Source organism: Cebus imitator, unplaced genomic scaffold (assembly GCF_001604975.1).
Source record: "Cebus imitator isolate Cc_AM_T3 unplaced genomic scaffold, Cebus_imitator-1.0 Scaffold7, whole genome shotgun sequence".
NCBI lineage: Eukaryota > Metazoa > Chordata > Mammalia > Primates > Cebidae > Cebus > Cebus imitator.
Genome location: NW_016107322.1, coordinates 10287220 through 10305384, shown reverse-complemented (window position 1 = coordinate 10305384; position 18165 = coordinate 10287220). Strand labels below are relative to the sequence as shown.

The following is an 18165-nucleotide window of genomic DNA, read 5'->3' as shown; positions in this document are numbered from 1 at the left end:
TTTAGTAGAGACGGGGTTTCACCATGTTGACCAGGATGGTCTTGATCTCTTGACCTCGTGATCCACCCGCCTTGGCCTCCCAAAGTGCTGGGATTACAGGCTTGAGCCACCGCGCCCGGCTTAGACCCAAGATTATATGGCAGATCCTCCTCAGTAAATCTTTCTCTGGTGTCCCAACTTTGGGTAGGACCCATAGTTATGTGTTCCCACAGCATTCTATGTATCCTCTGTCATTGCATATTTAACTAATTATTTGTCTCTTCCACTAGACTAAACGTCCCTTCACACATGGATGATATATATTTCATTTAGGTGAATTCCTAACATAGTGCCTGAGTTCCTGTTTCTATTGCTGTATAACAAACCACTCCAAAATGTAGTCACCTAAAGTAATCATTTTATTCACATTCCCATGAATCAGGAATTCTGAAAGGAATCAGCTGGACAATTTATCTCCAATCCATGTGGCTTTAGCTGTATGGCTGGGGCTAGAAGAACTACTTCCAAGTTAGTTTCTTCAATCATGTGTCTGATGCCTCAGTGCTCCTTGTCCTCTGCCTCTTCCCACATGGAGTCTTATCCTCCAGGTCTCACCAAATTGTCTGGACCTTTCATAACAGGGAGTCTCAGGGAAATGGCACCTCTTTCGTGGGAGCAGGTGTTCAAAAAGGCAGGAAGGGGAAGTTGCCAGGCCAGTTAATAACTGCATTTAGAACTGGTGCATAGTCTTGCTTCTGCCAGGTTGAATTAATCAAAGCAGTCACAGAGTCCATTAGATTCAAGAGTGTTGAACTAATCTCCCTCTCTTGATGGAGAGTGGCAACTTCTCATTTTGGAATAGCATTTGGAACGGAGACATGGCTATGGACATTTTGCAGAATACAGTCTGCCATGGCCAGGTAGATAGCTTACCTTAATTATGTATACCTTAAAATTGAATCCTTACCTGCCACAAAGCATAAAGCAAGTTACCTAACCTCTGTTTGCCTATGATCTTTTTGGTATAAATCTAATAGTCTTTACCATGGTAGGTGCACAGTAAACATTTAAAGAATAAACACATTGATTACTTTTATATTTATTGATTAGTGGCACAGATAGTGTAATTTTATATTAATACAATTACTAAACTTAAACCGTTATAACAATGCAATGATAATTAGATCAACATTACAGACCCGCATTATTATGAATATTTCAACTTTGGCATTATAATGAACTTCTAGGTTATTTCACTTTTGTCTAAAACTGGGTATACTAGGTGATCAACATAGCAGGAATTTGTCTTCTCCTATTTTCAAACAATAGCTAGGAAAATAATGTAATTAAACTTATTGTCATATATTTTTTTAAAAACTGATTGATATAGTTAAGTTTGTTGCAGTTTAGTAAAAGTCTCTAGAAAAGTACAAATTATTTTCATGTATGGAATAGGAGATTTGCTTATTTTATTAATACAGATAAATTGAGGTAATAGTTACTTATATAAGAAATTGAGGCTACATTAGTGTTAGAACAAAATCTCAAAGGTATGCATTTTTCTCCTTTGTCTTGTGCCTGGTAAATGCTATGTGGTGAATGGTATAAACAGCTACTTTGATAAATTAATGACATCACTCCGCTTTTCTCTTGAACATGTTTATGAAGGCATCATTCTTGCAGGAGACTAGAGTGTTGCCATTCATGGTCATATACTTATACATTATTTCAGAAGACATTGAAACCCCTCAGGGGGAGAAATCTAGAGGGTTGAGGTTCATTTGAGACAAGCCTCACTGGAGTGCAGCATCTTGAAATGGCTTTTTGTTTTCCAATAGAATGTATTACATATTTCAAACTGTACATGTTTATCGCACATTCCCTGGGCTTGCCTTATTTACAGATGGTTTGAATAACTTTTTTCTGTCTTTCTTCAACACTTGTTAGGGGTGGTTGTAGTTAAAAGCCAGCCCTTGTTTAACATGAAGATATTTTTGCTCTACAAAATGTGAATTATTCAAACACAACAATGCTGGCATCCTTTCATAGTGAAGCTGGCCATTCTGCATCTTTCTTTATTGATGGTCAAAATAGTCCACTTTGTGCTAAAAAGTCTTACATGGCTTTAAAAAGGAAGACGTTTCTTGTGGTATTTTGGATTTGTATGCTGACAAAGATTGTAAATTAACTTTTAAGTGTGGTATTTTGTTGCATTCCAAATTAGACAATGGTTTTCCTCCTATGTGTACATGCATTCTATATTGAAACAATTATCCATTTTAATCTCTTAAATAACTTCAGCTTTGGCACATTTTTCATATTTCTCCTAGTGCCACACACAGACACTTTATAAACCACCCAGAATTGAAAAGTAATGCATTATATTAAAGCATGCTGTGTGTGTACATATAACATATATATGTATATACACACATAATAATATATAATTAAACGTGTGTGTATATGTGCATACTTTTTCAATGTAATATATTAGCTTTAATTTCTTGGTTTTTTAAATGCATCTGTATGTGGCACGTCTCTCTCCTAGCTTGTATGTCTACACACACACACATACATATACATTATATACTTACACTTATATATGTGTGTGTGGAAGGTCATGACCTTAGAAACAAAACTTGATTTTAAACTCTGTATTTGATACATGAGATCTATGGGAACTTTGGTAAGATCCTTAATTCCTCTGAATTTTAATATCCTCTTCTGTAAAATGATCATTTAAAAAGTAACTCAGAAAGTTATTGAGTTAAATGAGTACATCTTGTAAACTATGCTTAGCTACAAAGTAAGTGCTCATTAAATGAATTACAGTATTTTTAATAATTATTTTTAATGTTTTCTATTGCATTGATAAAACAGATTTATTGAAGTATCTCAATTCATTGAGATAAAAAGCAGAAAACGTTTTTCTTCAAAACACTGCCATGCCACCCTAAAAACTGTGCCATGTCAAAATTATTTTTCCTCCTCTATACTAGAGATCTTGGAGCAGATCCTACATGTTTTTAACTTTATTTAGATCTTAACCAGATCCTGTATCCTGTATGGTTTGGTTTTGTTTGCTTGCTGTTGAAATCTAGTTCTATTAATTTAAATTAATTCATTAATTTTTGTTGTTGTTTTTTATTGAGACAGCCTATGCCACCCAGGCTAGTGCAATTATCTCAGTTCACTGCAACTTCTGCCTCTCGGGTTCAAGCAATTTTCCTGCTTCAGCCTCTCAAGTAGCTGGGATTACAGGCGTGCGCCACTACACCTGGCTAACTTTTGTATTTGTAGTAGAGACGGGCCTTCGTCATGTTGGCCAGGCTGGTCTCAAACTCCTAGCCTCAGGAGATCCGTCTGCCTCAGCCTCCCAAAGTGCTGGGATTACAGGCATGAGCCACCATGCCCAGCCAGTTCTGTTAATTTTGAAACCTTAATTGTGCATTCCCAGACATCCTTTGCCAAATGACTCTTTCAGTGGCTATGGCGGCAAGAAGAAAGTGAGCATGTTCCGCTTTTAAATACCTCCCTCCTTTTTCCTCTGCCAGGTGCATTCTCCTAGGGCTAAGGTGGGGAAGATGGAAGATCTTGTCTTCTGCTTGGATAGCCCTAAAGACTATTCTATCTCATCTTACACTATGAGTATCATAAGTGTGGTAAAGGAGAGGTGCCCCACTGATGCAGGCCTCAGTCCTAGGCACCATTGCAGTTATTAAATGATTTATCCATATCTTCAGGTAAACTGCCAGTTGATGGCATTCATGTCGTATCTCTCCTAGCCTCCCAAGCTGTGGAGGTCACCAGATGACACTAGACCCTAATCTCTGCTGCTCTCCAATACTGGTGCTCAGTTTGGCAGCTTGTGTAGAATCTATCCTCTATCCTCTTTACTTCTCAGGTGTGCAAACTTTGTTGAGTTGTTTTAATGACCTTTCCATCTGAAAGTCCTCCATGTATGTCATCTCTTTAACCTTGCTTAGGGAATATTAGGACTGTTGAGCAATTCACTGACCAAGAAATCCTCCAACGAGAAATCACCATGTCTTCCTTTTTTGAAGGCACTCTTAATTTAAGAGTTATTCTCTTGGCATTCTCCTCCCGCGGGGATGGCTTCTTTCCACAAACCTTGCTTTCCACCCAAGTCAATGCTTTATACCTTCTCAGTCATCTGTTCACTGTGGATCATAGCACAAATGGTGTTAGTGGAAGGATAGCTTTTAACTGTTGTTGTTCTTCACGTCTGCAGAGAGATGGTTGAAACCAATTAATTGGTAACTGTGAACCTATACTGTAGGATACTACAATACTACTTCATTTTGTACTCAACTCTGGTTCTAAATAATTATATAAAAATTACCTTTAAATATTTTTAAAAGGTAGAATAACAATCAATGCAATAGTGTTAAAAATAGTTAATATTCTTTAATGAAACTCATAGTGGATAATTCAGAAAAAATTACTCTTGGCTCCCATAGCTTTTTCTTAATAGAATAAAATCTAAAGGAAATTATGTCATATGCTGAATGTATAATTTTTAAAATCTTATGAAATTTTAAGCTTCATAGTGAAAGTGAATGACTTCATTTGCTTGAAAAAGTAGGAGTGGTGACAAAAAGGAAAGAAACAGATATTTATGGAGCAAGCTGTTTCAGGATGAATGTCAGTTGTCTTCAGGAATGATAAACTGCGGATAATGTTTGAAATGCTTTAGGACAGATACAGATGTTATGTTTTCAAAGCAAGAATTACTTTTCCTTTTTTAACCAAACGCAATCCAAAGAATAAAACACAAGAAGACTTGAAGATAATGGGCCATATTTCTATTAAACTTAAATCAAAAAGTAATCCAGTGGAGCCTCTGGCTGTGAAGTGCAACTCGATATAAAATCAAACTTAAATCTACTTTATTTAAGTATATTTAAGTTTGTTTTTCTGAACATATGAGTTCAAAAGAAGTAAAGATCAAATCTGTTTACTTGTGAATTTCTTGGGTAATTTCACCTTTTATATCTTAAATAACAAGCTGAGCCAGACCTATTTTATTCATCTTCATACAGACGGCAGCCTGTGAGTCCTCCTCCACCACCACGGCCGATTTCCCCTCCACATACCTATGGCTACATTTCAGGACCCCTGGTCTCAGATATGGATACGGATGCACCAGAAGAGGAAGAAGATGAAGCCGACATGGAAGTAGCCAAGATGCAAACCAGAAGGCTTTTGTTACGTGGGCTTGAGCAGACACCTGCCTCCAGTGTTGGGGACCTGGAGAGCTCTGTCACGGGGTCCATGATTAACGGCTGGGGCTCAGCCTCAGAGGAGGACAACATTTCCAGTGGACGCTCCAGCGTTAGTTCTTCGGATGGCTCCTTTTTCACTGATGCTGATTTTGCCCAAGCAGTCGCAGCAGCAGCAGAGTATGCCGGTCTGAAAGTGGCGCGAAGGCAAATGCAGGATGCTGCTGGTGAGTCATAAGACCTTCACCAAGCTGGGAAAGAAAACTCAGTGCATGCATGTTTGTTGCTGATTCGCTCCTGTGATCTTAAGGCCTATTTGAAAAGCAACTGTTATTATCGGGTTTTTTTTTAGCTGCCTAAGAAAATGACAGTTCAAGAATATGACTTAGTTGGATTTTCCTTGACAAGGCTTCTTAATCTATTTTATTTTTATTTCATAAATTTTACATAATATGAGTGATAGGAAGCTAACTTATTTTTAGGATAGCCATAGCAAATATATCGATTACACAAATTGATATAATTTCTTTATACATATAGTTAAATGAAATTTGTGTTTTTGAATGTATACTCAATTTTTTTGTGTGTAGAATGTCACCAGAATCAAATTTATTGTGATAGTTCTCTTACCTTATTTAAATAAAAATTATGTAGGGGAAATAGATAAATACCCAAGTGGAACACTTTGACCCTTGGAAAATGGGCTATTTCTCCTTAATCCCCATTCTCTTCATGTCCTCTCAAATTAGAATGTTAATTGGGAAGATATAAAGATATACATAATGTACATACATTTTCAATGTTCAGTGTTCCAAACTTACAGTAAACATTTTATGTGTAATAATTGGGACAGCAAGCTAATCCAAGCGCTTTTCATGTTTTTCCTTTCATTGCCAATAACCTACTTTTAATTACTGTATATCCATCTTTATAAGTTATTTTTACTTATATCCTCCTATTCCCAACCCTGTTTAAAAAGTAAATAGTTCTAGAAAGAAAATAATTTAAATGTAAGACTTATTTATCACGATTTTCATTTCTGTAGAATTAATATATACATTCCCATACATATTTTTGTGTGTTTGTATTTTTAATAGCCAAGAAAATCTAAATAGTAGAGTAAAATAATGTGATCACCAAGAAAGAGATACATTTCAGAGAAGGAAAAGACCATCACAACAAATTAGTTACTGGTATTTTACTGTCTTTATTTTTCTTAGTTTAGTAATTACCACATTGATAATTTTCCATGGTCCTTTCAGATATTAGATTGGTCATTATTTTTTATCAGTGTAGAATATATTCAGAGAAAATTTAAATCACAGTATAAAATCATCTCTATATATGATATATCAAGAATATGTTGTAGGAAAAAGATTTCTAATATCTCTCAACTTATTATTGTAGAATATATTATTTATTTTAGCCAAGTCTATATTTTTGACATTCAACCAAATATTCTTTTTTATTCCTCCAGTAGCTGCTGAATGTAATAAGCTATGCAAACCTAATTATCTTTCTTAATAAATAACATCTAACTTTACATATAGTTTTTGTTTCTCCTTATTTTTTTAATCTTCTGTTTAAAAAAGTGAAATTAACCATCTCAAACCACTGCTTTGAGAATACATTAAGAAAATATTTCCGTTTATTAAATGGACAAAACATAGATAAAACATTGAAAATTCATCTGTAAATGACCTTATGCCTCAGGGTCTGTGAGCAGTGAATGGTCTTATGCAATAGAATAAATAATGGGTTCAGTTTCAGCCCTATTTCTCTGTTTCATGGATATGTAACTTTAATTATAATAGTCTCCATCATAGCTAAAGAGAGTTGGTTTAATATTTTATTGTATTGTAATTTAGTGGCACTTCTGTTTTTTCTTGAGCTCATAATTTTAATGAACTAAACATGCATTGGCCTCTGCTTATTACAGTGTTCTTTTCAGGGAATGATGGTGCTTGTCATGTGACTTGAAGTTAATATGAATGAATATCCAATCACATGACTTCTCACTTGGCTGCATTAATGTCTATTATTTAATATGCTTCAGTTATCATCTTTAAATGTGTTGATTTCACTATATGTGGCTTCTGTTTATAGCCAAAAGACATGTTGTCTAAGTCCGTTGGAAGTTTCTTGTGGTACAATAGAAAGTTCTGGATTTGTGACTAGAATTTCTAGAAACCAAAATGGTGAAAGTCAAACATAGGACCAAAAATCTCCATTGTCATTATGGGTTAAATATGTTGTAGCTGTTATAATACAGGATCTATGTAAGACAGCCAGATAATCTGGGAGCATTGAAATATGCTTTGTAGGGAGGGCTCGGGGGCTCATGCCTGTAATCCCAGATCTTTGGAAGGCTGAGGTGGGTAGATCATGAGGGTAGGAGTTCAAGACCAGCCTGTCCAAGATGGTGAAACCTCATCTCTACTAAAAATACAAAAAATTAGCTGAGTGTAGTGGCAGCACCTCTAATCCCAGCTACTCTGGAGGCTGAGGCAGGAGAATCACTTGAACCCAGGAGGCAGAGGTTGCAGTGAGCCGAGATAGCACCACTGTACTCCAGCCTGGGGGACAGAGCAAGACTCCATCTCGGGGGAAAAATAAATAAATGAAACGCCATGTCTAATTAGTAAATTCAGTTTCCTCTGGTACCTGGGATTATTGTTTCTCTAAAACCAAACATCTACCTCTTCCACCACCAAAAAAACAGAAGTCTCAGAGGGATCACCTTAGGTATCCAGAACTAGCAAATACTTTGAGATAGAAAAAAGATGCAAGTGATTTTTGGCAGACCTAAATATGTGAGCTAGTTCAACTTCAGACCACCTGCAGAGAACACACCTGAGTCTGTCTTCAAAGTATACTATAAATATATGTTTAATTAAAGTAGTGATGCCATTGGTGCTGTTCGTTTTTCTTAGAACATGAATTCTTAAGAACTTTGGCTGTCCTCTTGAAAAAGCAATGAACATTGGCTATATTACACAAAAACTTAATATTTTTTGTTTAAGTATAACATTTTAGTGAAGCTAATTGCAAAAATAATTGGAATGCTTTTCTTTAGTAAATAGGTATCATAAACTTTAACAGAACAAAAGCACCGTGGTTTTAAAAAAACAAATGAAATCAGCAGAAAATGCTTTTAGGGTATTTTCTCCAGTAAATAGCAGAGTGACAAAAAGCCTATTATTTTCTTAGAAGAGTTTGTTGAAGCTTTTTTTGTTGTTTTTCTGAAAAATTGCGGCTGTTTCTAGCTTTAATGTTTTCTTTTTGTTGTTCCTGTTGTAATTAAAATTCACTGATGAGTTTGCCTCGGATTTTTTTTTTTTCCTCCTTAGGCCGACGACATTTTCATGCATCTCAGTGCCCTAGGCCCACAAGTCCTGTGTCTACAGACAGCAACATGAGTGCCGCTGTAATGCAGAAAACCAGACCAGCCAAGAAACAAAAACACCAGCCAGGACATCTGCGCAGAGAAGCCTACACAGATGGTAAGTCCGTTGACACGGATGAAAACATCTATGAATCTCGCCTGTTTACCCTGCTTCTCTAGGACTAGAAATTGCGTTCACTGACGTTAGAAATTACATTAAAAATTTATTCACAATCAGCTTCGTATTACTTATGGAAGTGATCTACTTACAGAGTCTGTCAAGCAGCTCTTGCAGTTTTCTGATAAGCTTGTTATTTAAAAAACAAAACCATTTGTAGATCTTTTGTATTTTGGAAAGTTATTTTATACTTTCAAAAAAATGGACATCACTGTAGTTGACGTTGATAGTTGAAGTAGTGGCGTAGGTTGACCCTTTGTTAGATTTACTGATAAATTCTCCAAAGTGCCCTCATTTTTTTATTTTACAATTTTACATTCAAAGAGAAGACAATAAATGTGTTTGAATATTAATTCTAATGCTAGTGGTGTTACAAACAGTTATTTTGGACACTGTTATATGAATCAAATCATGTTTCCTCATGCCTTCACATACAATATCAACTCTCACTGAAGAGGTAACGTTCATATTCTCAAGGGAGCGCAGGAGGAAAATGCAAACATCGTGATGTTGTCTCAAGAAAACCTTTAATGAAAGCGCCTCAGGTGGCCCAGCATTTATTAAACCACCACCTTCTCATTTTACAAAACAACCCCACAGGCTTTGTTGGAAATTCGTGTAAGATAAATTCTCTCAGACTCACTGCTTTTGTCAAGTTTGCTAAATTTGCTAAAGGGGTGGAGAAAGAAGGGCGTTACAGGCACAGTTCCCCCACCTCCTGGTCCTCTGCGACAGAATCTGATTAGGACTTTCATTACCAGTCAGCAATTTTTCAAAAAGGGCATCATTTGCCATTATCATATGAAAGCCTAATATTATAGATCCTTATCACAGGTTGCAAGGAAGGTTTTCTGAGGTACTTCTCCATATGATTCCTACCACTTGACAGAAGAATTTAATACAACGCTCACAGCATGATGAGCACAAGTAATTTTGCAATGAGTGGCTGTCCATGCTATTATCTGTACTTTATTCTGAGTATTTTCTCTCACTAGCATCTATCTGATATTAGACTACATTAAATACTGGCGTGACGCAGCGCACCTGGGCCTCCTGGCTTCTGCCCAGGACTCTTTTGTTAGTGAAACTGAGCTGTCAGAATATTATCTGATTTTGAAGGGTTATTACGGTGGTTTTTTGCATGTCTGCCTCTGTGAAGGGACAAACACTAGGTATAAATCCCCCAACTCTACCAGCAATTTTACATTTATGGGACAACTGTAATGGCATTTTTCAAGTTTTATGGCTGTTTTATCACATTTTATTATCTAGAAGAGAGTGCTCCTCACTGAAAAACTGACCAAACGTCAAGCCTGGATGTAAACACATCTAAATTGAATACAAAGGAGAGAAAATCTGGCCTACATCCTTGTGTAGATCTTTCTACCACTTATTTATACTTGTGCAACGGGGAATCTGGCACTGAGTGATGCTTTTTAGAAATGTTTTAAATAATGTAAGCATGCCAAGTTAAAGAATATTGTATCACAGTTACAAATTACACTCTGCTTGGAAATTGTCTATATTTATTGTCCCATGCTCGTAGTGCTTATTTCAGTGTTAATAATTAAATATAATTCTAACTAATCCCTGAATAATAACTATTAAATTGCATGATGATGCATCCAAGTTATTAAATGAATTTCAGAAATACCAAAGTAATATATTGCAATATTTGTAAAGACAAAGTTAATCTGAAATGTTTATTTAGATTTCTAATTGCTCATTTCACAAAAGTGATTATGCAGAATTATCATAGTGCATACTGCAATATAAAAGCCAATAATTATTTTCTCTAAGTCACAAAAATAGATAAAATGGAGAAATGACTAAAGCTAATTTTATATTACAATATTCACTTTGTTTCAATACTTTGATAACTGTATTTCAAGTTATGTTTACTGTACAAATGAGTCTTGAATTTTATGCTGTATGTTTACTCTTTAGTAAAAAAATAAATAAATAACAATGCTGTGTGTTATGATACACATATCCCATAATGTATATTGATTAATTAAAATCATGTAATGCAGTTACTACTTAATGCACTAAATAAATGCACACACTCTTAATGGCAGTGGTTATGACACAGAGACAAAGGCATTTTCTCAGAAATTATTTTCCCAAATTACTACGCTGCATATTTGGAAAAAAAAAATTCATAGACCAATTCATGAAGCAGCTCAATGGCAGACACAATACGTACAATTTATTAAAAAAGAGAAGGAAGAGGAAGAAAGAATTTAAAGAACTACCCGTTGTTTAAATGTGAATTGGACATATTAGTAGGACATGGAGGATTTTGTGTGTTTTTTTTCTTTTTAGTGGGTAAAATGTATGGACTATAGTGGATGAGTTTGGTTATTGTCAATAGATTTATGTGAACTATGTTCAGAATATGGTTTATCAGTATTCAGTTAGTACCAACTTTACTTTGTAAATTTATTTCGGATTATTACGTTCCTTTGTAGAATCTTTAAAAACTATGCAAAGGATAAAGAGCGGCTATGTCTGAACTGACAAAGAGTAATTTGTGATGCTCCTTCTCAGTTAATCCTTTTATTAGTTTGCTATGGCCAAACTATGTACCACAGACTAGGTGGCCTAAACAACAGAAATTTATTTCTTCACAGTTCTGGAAGCTAGAAGTTCAAGATCAAGGTGTGAGCAGGATTGGTTTCTCTGTGGCTGGGAGATGGTCATCTTCTCCCTGTGTCTTCACCTGATCTTTCCCTAGGGTATGTGTGTGTCCTAATCTCCTCTTGTAATGACACCAGTTATATGGATTTGGACCTACCCTAGTAACTTCATTACCTCTTTAAAAACTCCAAATACAGTCACATTTTGAGGTATTGGGGATTAGAACTTCAAAATTTGAATTTTGAGGGGCACAATTCAGCCCGTAACAATGGACCAGCTCCTAAGACCTGGCATTGTGGCCAAACCTTGCTCTGTGGTCAAATCCAAGGTCTCATAAGCACTCATGGAGAACTCGATGCAAAGGGGAATACTCATGCTACAGTAATATGAACAAGTGGTAGCTAATTATTTATTTATTTCATATTTGCCTTTTACAAGTTTAACCCAGATAAAGGGTAGGATTAGGATATATGAATATTTATTAGCTAGAGTCTTATGGAGTAAAAGCCAGGCATAAGTGCATTTCTAGGACCTTCTAATAGATTCTTTCCACTTCCTCTCTCCAACCTTTCCAATGCATTTACATAGTTGATTTAAAAACCAAATCTACATTATTTCTCCAGCCCTACTTTTCATAAATTATAAATTCACCACCCACTTTGGAACGATGTTATTTTGACTTGATTTATCATTAATTACAAGGTCTCAGGACTTAAAGCAGTTAAGTAAATAGAGTGCTGGATGTCTATAGCAAGTTAATGTTGGCAGAATTGTCTGAATGAATATATTTTTATATGTTACTTTACATGCATTATGCTGTTATTTGGAAAGTCTTGTATAAAGAATGAGTGCTTATATGATTACATAAAGTCTACACACACACACACACACACACAAAAAAAAAGTCTACAATCCCATTTGTTAAATCCAATTTGTACTATTCATTGTACAAATTAGGTGAAAGAACTGTTTATCACTATGTGAAATACAGAATTGTTTATACTGTAATAATCCCTGGTCTCATAAGCAGGGATATTTTATAATACCTAAGAAAGAATTTATTTGGCAATCTGTTTATATAGGAAATCAAACCTGTCAACATTTCCCTCTAATTGTCAATTAGATACAATGACAAATATATACAGGAAGTTAGAATTCTTTAAATTACCATCAGGTTCCCTTCCCTTTTTAGCTTCTGTTATAAATAACACCTATCTAGAACATCTAGTCATAGATTTTTGTCTCATGAGTCATATATTCCCAAGACTTTGTATGATCTTATGATAGTGGTAGTCATCAGCTTTGATATCTTAAAGGCCCAGACATTTTATGATTTGATGATAGTGGCAGTCATTGGCTTCCTGATAATCCGTGTTTGCAATCTAATTTAAGTTTATAGCAAGCAGACAGTGCAGAAATGAGCCTGCAGCCACTCAGTCTCTCTGCTTCCTGGTGTGTTCTGAATTAGACTTTTCTCCCCTTGTTGCTAATCCCAGGCTCAGTCTGAACTTAAAATCATTCTGCCTTGGGCTTCTTGGCTTTAGGCTACTTGGCACAGTCTGCTTTTTAACTCTCTGTTTTTGGTTATCTTTAACAATAAGTAGGATATGCGGGAGGGCAGATCATGGTACTTTTATGTATTATTCTTGAAAAATCTATTGAAGTAGTAGACAAAGGAGGAAAAACACACACTAGTGACAATTTCAATCTATGTTGCAAGACAAAAACTGGATTTTGTAAAATCAGAGGGAAAACAAGTGCTATTGCTATAATTGGCTACCATTTTAGCTAAAATGTTGAAGCTATTTATGTAATACTGGAACATGGTAAGCCATGAAAATCACTAACGAAAGAATGCAAGGGAAAGTTTGATCACTTTTTATAATCATTCTTAGATAAAACATCTGGTAGGTACTAAGATGGCAACTCAGACTTTCTGTTTTCAAAACTAATACAGTGAATTCCGACACCTTAGCTTTAGCGTATAATGGCAAAAGAAAATAAGTTTCAAAAAAATGTATACCTATTTAGGGAACAAAAAAGCTTCATTCATTTTTAAAAATATGTAAATATGAGAAATACTAGGTTAAAACTGATGCTTCTTTGGGCCATTAATTTGCTATTATAATAAGAATCTTCAAAACACAATTGTAATATTTATCAGTTTCTCATGCTGGTACACGTAAATGATAGTCAATGGCCCAATGTCAGTAATAATAAAATATCTGGAAACAGCCTAAATATTTCTCTGTAGAGATTGGCTAAAACATAATGATGTTGTCATAGAATAGAACATTAGGCAAACATTCCCAAAAAAAGCAAAGCCCTATGTGCACATATGGAAGTTTATACAACTACCTGGTTAGGTGAAAAAAGCAATCCCATTCATGTTGGTAAAGAAGGAAGGCTGTCTCTTTGTGCGTGGCCCTTTTGAGCAGGTCACCACATGTGAACAGGCAGACAGGCACTCTGCATCATCCCAGGCGTGGCCATTTCATATAGTCCTTGATGTGAATGGTGCTCCCTGCAGTTATGAGACTTGGCAGCCCTGCTTTATAAATAACTTCAGGAATGACCTATAGAAATCTATTCAAGCCAGTTACCTCTGCATAGTCAATACTGGGGATTTGAAATGGAGGTGGGGAGGTACAAGAGGTTGTTCTTTCACATTTAAACTCTTACTGAATTTTTTACCATGTAAATTTCTGTTTTTTACTTTAACACCTTAAGACTATTTTTATAATACTGTGTGTAATAGATGTTTTATGAATGTGTTTTAGTTGATTTATTCTAGACATTACTCTGCAAATTTGAAAACATTCACATTTCTAAAGACATAACTTAAAAACGTAGCTATGCTGCTAATTCCAAAATCTCTGTATCTCTAGTTTTGATCTCTCTTGAAATTCAGTTTTATTTACAAGTACCTGTTGTACCTTTCTATTTTGATACTCCAAAGGCTCCTCCTGTTCACTTTTAAAAAACTGAACTCATATTCTTCCTTCACAAATTTCTCTTTCTTTTTGCTGCATTCTATACCTTCAATGATGTTCTTCTCTTTCACCTAGCCAACTATGACAAAAATCCTAAAAATCACCTTAGTTATCTTAGATTTTCTTAGTATCTAAGATGTATCTAAGAAAAATATCTTAGTATCCAAGATGTAGCTAAGAAAAAATAAATTATATAAATTATATATAACATATATTACTTAATATGTAACTACAACTAGAAATAATTTTATGTGTGTGTATTTGTGTGTGTGTATGTATGTATGTAAATGAAATTTTAGAAAGATGACTCTTAGATACATCCTACTAAGATGACTCTTAGTTATCTTGGATTCTTTCCTCCCCCCAATCCTGTACTGTATTTCATTGATCCTGAAATAATATTGATTTTTCTCCCTTAATCTCAAACACATCTTTTCCTCTCCATCTGAACAGCCACCAATACTGTATTATCACCTATCATTAATTATGTGAGCTTTTATAATAATCTCTTGACCTCCTGAATTGAAGCTTTTCTTTTTAATACATTCCCCATACTAGAGCCAGAATAACCTAAACTTAGTATCTATTCATATTCTTCTACTAACTTATCAAATATTATTAGAATATATATTTCTTTTCTCCCCAGAGTATACATGGGAATGATTTTTAAAGATAGCACTAATTAAAAATTTTTTTTCTAGATACCAAATTTTATGCCTACTTTCATCCTTAAGTATATCTATGATATGCTAAATTGAATTACAGGCTGGGTGTCGTGGCTCATGGCTGTAATCCTGGCACTTTAGGAGATGCAGGTGGGTGGATGGCCTGAGCACAGGAGTTCGAGATCAGCCTGGGCAATGTGGTGAAACCTTGTCTCTACAAAAAATGCAAAAATTAATCAGATGCGGTGGTGTGTGCCTGTAGTCCCAGTTACTCAGGAGGGTAAGGTGGGAGGATCTCTTGACCCTGAAAGACAGGCTGCAGTAGCCAATATCACACCCCTGCACTCCAGCCTAGGCAACAAAGCGAGACTCTGTCTCAAACAAAAAAAGTAAGAAACTAAATTATATGTTATATTTAATATGCATTACTTAATATGTAACTACAACTAGAAATCGTTTTATGTATGTATATGTGTGTGTATGTATGTATGTATGTATATAGATGAAATTAACCAATATTTATACCAATGTAATATGGTTTAAAACCTCTGGGTACATAAACAGAATGGTGAGATTCCATCAATGAATAGTAGATTATAAACATGCAATTGAATGTAGTAATATAAAGAAAGCTGAAACATTGGTTAGTCCTGGTTCTGGTCATATCTAGCTTTGGGATAGCACAGTAGCTTAAGGTCTACATGTTTGAGCTTCCTTACCTACAAAATGGGAAGAGATTTAGGCTAGATTAGAGATAGCAAATAGATCTCAACTCAAGTGCCAACCTCAATCAATTTGAATTGATTGTCTGGAGGAGCAAAGGCATGCATCTGGCACTAGCAGTGTTATACTGAAATCAGTTAGGAAGCTCTACAATACTTGGGAGAGAGAAAGTTACAGTACATACACCCAGTGTTAGCTGTCGCAGGAGCAGACGTCACTAAGTCCCAACTCGGTTATCCAATAGTTCTGTACTAGATAACAAGAGTACCTTAAAATTGTTGGTCTTGGCCGGGTACAGTGGCTCATGCCTGTAATTCCAAAACCTTAGGAGGCCAAAGTGGGCAGATCACTTGAGTCCAGGAATTTGAGATCAGTCAGAGCAACATGGCAAAACCCCATCTCTAGAAAAAATAGAAAAATTAGCCAGGTGTGGTGATGCACGCCTGTGGTCCTAGCTACTCAGGAGGCTGAGGTGGGAGGATTGCTTGCAGCCAGGAGGTCGAGGCTGCAGTGAGCTGGGACTGCACAACTGCACTGTAGTCTGAATGACACAGTAAGAACCCGCTCAGAATAAATATGTAAATAAAAAGTGGGTGTTTTTCTTTGGTTACCTTAAAATATTCTAGTTCGTTTAAAATATAGTGTCTCACAGGTGAATGTGACTGCAATGATAATACAAATGTTTGATGACTTCATAAGTAGTAGACTTTACAGCAGTATTTTTAACGTTTCTTTTTAGATCTTCCACCTCCTCCTGTGCCACCACCTGCTATAAAGTCACCCACTGTCCCATCCAAGACACAGCTGGAAGTACGACCTGTAGTAGTGCCAAAACTCCCTTCTATAGATGCAAGAACAGACAGATCGTCAGATAGAAAAGGAAGCAATTACAAGGGGAGAGAAGTATTGGATGGAAGACAAGTTGTTGACCTGCGAACAAATCCAGGTGATCCCAGAGAAGCACAGGAACAACAAAATGACGGGAAAGGACGTGGAAACAAGGCAGCGAAACGAGACCTTCCACCAGCAAAGACTCATCTCATCCAAGGTACTCATTCAGTCAAGCAGCAAATGAGTATAGATTGAGTGTGTTTGCAAGGCATAGAGTTAGGCTCTATACGGCCACATTAAAAGGGGTAAGATTAAGAAATTTGCTCTCTGATCGAGGACATAGGTATGTACTCGAATAATTTTAATATAATTCACTCTAGTGCACGACTTTATACAAGTTCTCCCTGGAGAGGTGCCAACTGAGTTAGATTTTAAAGGAAAGCAGGATTTCAACAGGTTAAAGAAGGAGAAGGGATATCCGGGAAATTAAACGGGTTGAGAAAATAACCTGATTGTGTGAAAATGAATGTTTGGTGAACGATGGTTTCCAGTTTGGCTGGAGAATTGAATGTTTGGGGCCAGGGACCATCTATACATAAAAATACAAAAATTAGCTGGGCATGGTGGCACATGCTGCAGTCCTAGCTACTCGGGAGGCTGTGGGAGGATGGCTTGCACCCGGTAGGTTGATCTCAGCAGTCAGCTGAGATCGCACGACTGGCCTGCCTGAGTGAAAAATAAAACTAGATAAATGGTTAGGCCAAGTTACGAACGCCAGGGATACTACTCTGAAGGCTTTGAGATTTATGACAAGGGCAACTGTGCGCCAACAAGGAATTTTGAGTGAGAAATGACGTAATCAGATACGTGTTTTAGAAAAACAACTGGCACTGCTATATAATGGAGGAAGAAACAGTAGATGAAGGTATCTGAAACATTACAGTAACACTCTAAGTATAAAACACGAAAGCACTGAGTTAAAATAGTCCAAAAGAACAGGAGGGATCAGCCTATGCAGGCACTTCAGGGAGAGGCCCAATAGAACCTCGTGGCTAATTGAATGTTGAAAGGTAAGTTGAAATAATAGAATAAACAAAAAAGTTTATTCACAGGTTGACCAGGTGGCTCCGAATGACCAGTGGAACATGATTGTATTAACCATTGTGAAAATAAAATAAAATGTGAAACAGGGAAAATGTTAAATTTCAAGGGGAATATTATTGCAGTTTTGAATGGATTAAAATCCTGACAAGAACACAGTTAGTAAATTTCACAATAAGAATTTAGAGAACTAGGTTTAAAGATTAGGAGAAAAGTTGTGAGGACAGAGTGGATTTAGAACCCACAACATTGAGGCCGGGCGCGGTGGCTCAAGCCTGTAATCCCAGCACCTTGGGAGGCCGAGGCGGGTGGATCACGAGGTCAAAAGATCGAGACCATCCTGGTCAACACGGTGAAACCCCGTCTCTACGAAAAATACAAAAAATCAGCTGGGCATGGTGGCGTGTGCCTGTAATCCCAGCTGCTC

General features: G+C 36.1%; 1 protein-coding gene across 12 annotated transcripts in view; it reads left to right on the top strand.

The window, feature by feature from the left end:
• ROBO1 (roundabout guidance receptor 1) overlaps positions 1-18165 on the top strand; it is a 1110926-nt gene that overhangs the window by 1084936 nt on the left and 7825 nt on the right. For all 12 annotated transcript variants that reach the window (XM_017539966.2, XM_017539955.2, XM_017539921.2 and 9 more), the window contains 3 exons: positions 5043-5449; positions 8573-8725; positions 16546-16854. In XM_017539966.2, coding sequence (XP_017395455.1) covers positions 5043-5449; positions 8573-8725; positions 16546-16854 — 869 coding nt within the window. The remainder of the gene's footprint in view (positions 1-5042; positions 5450-8572; positions 8726-16545; positions 16855-18165) is intronic.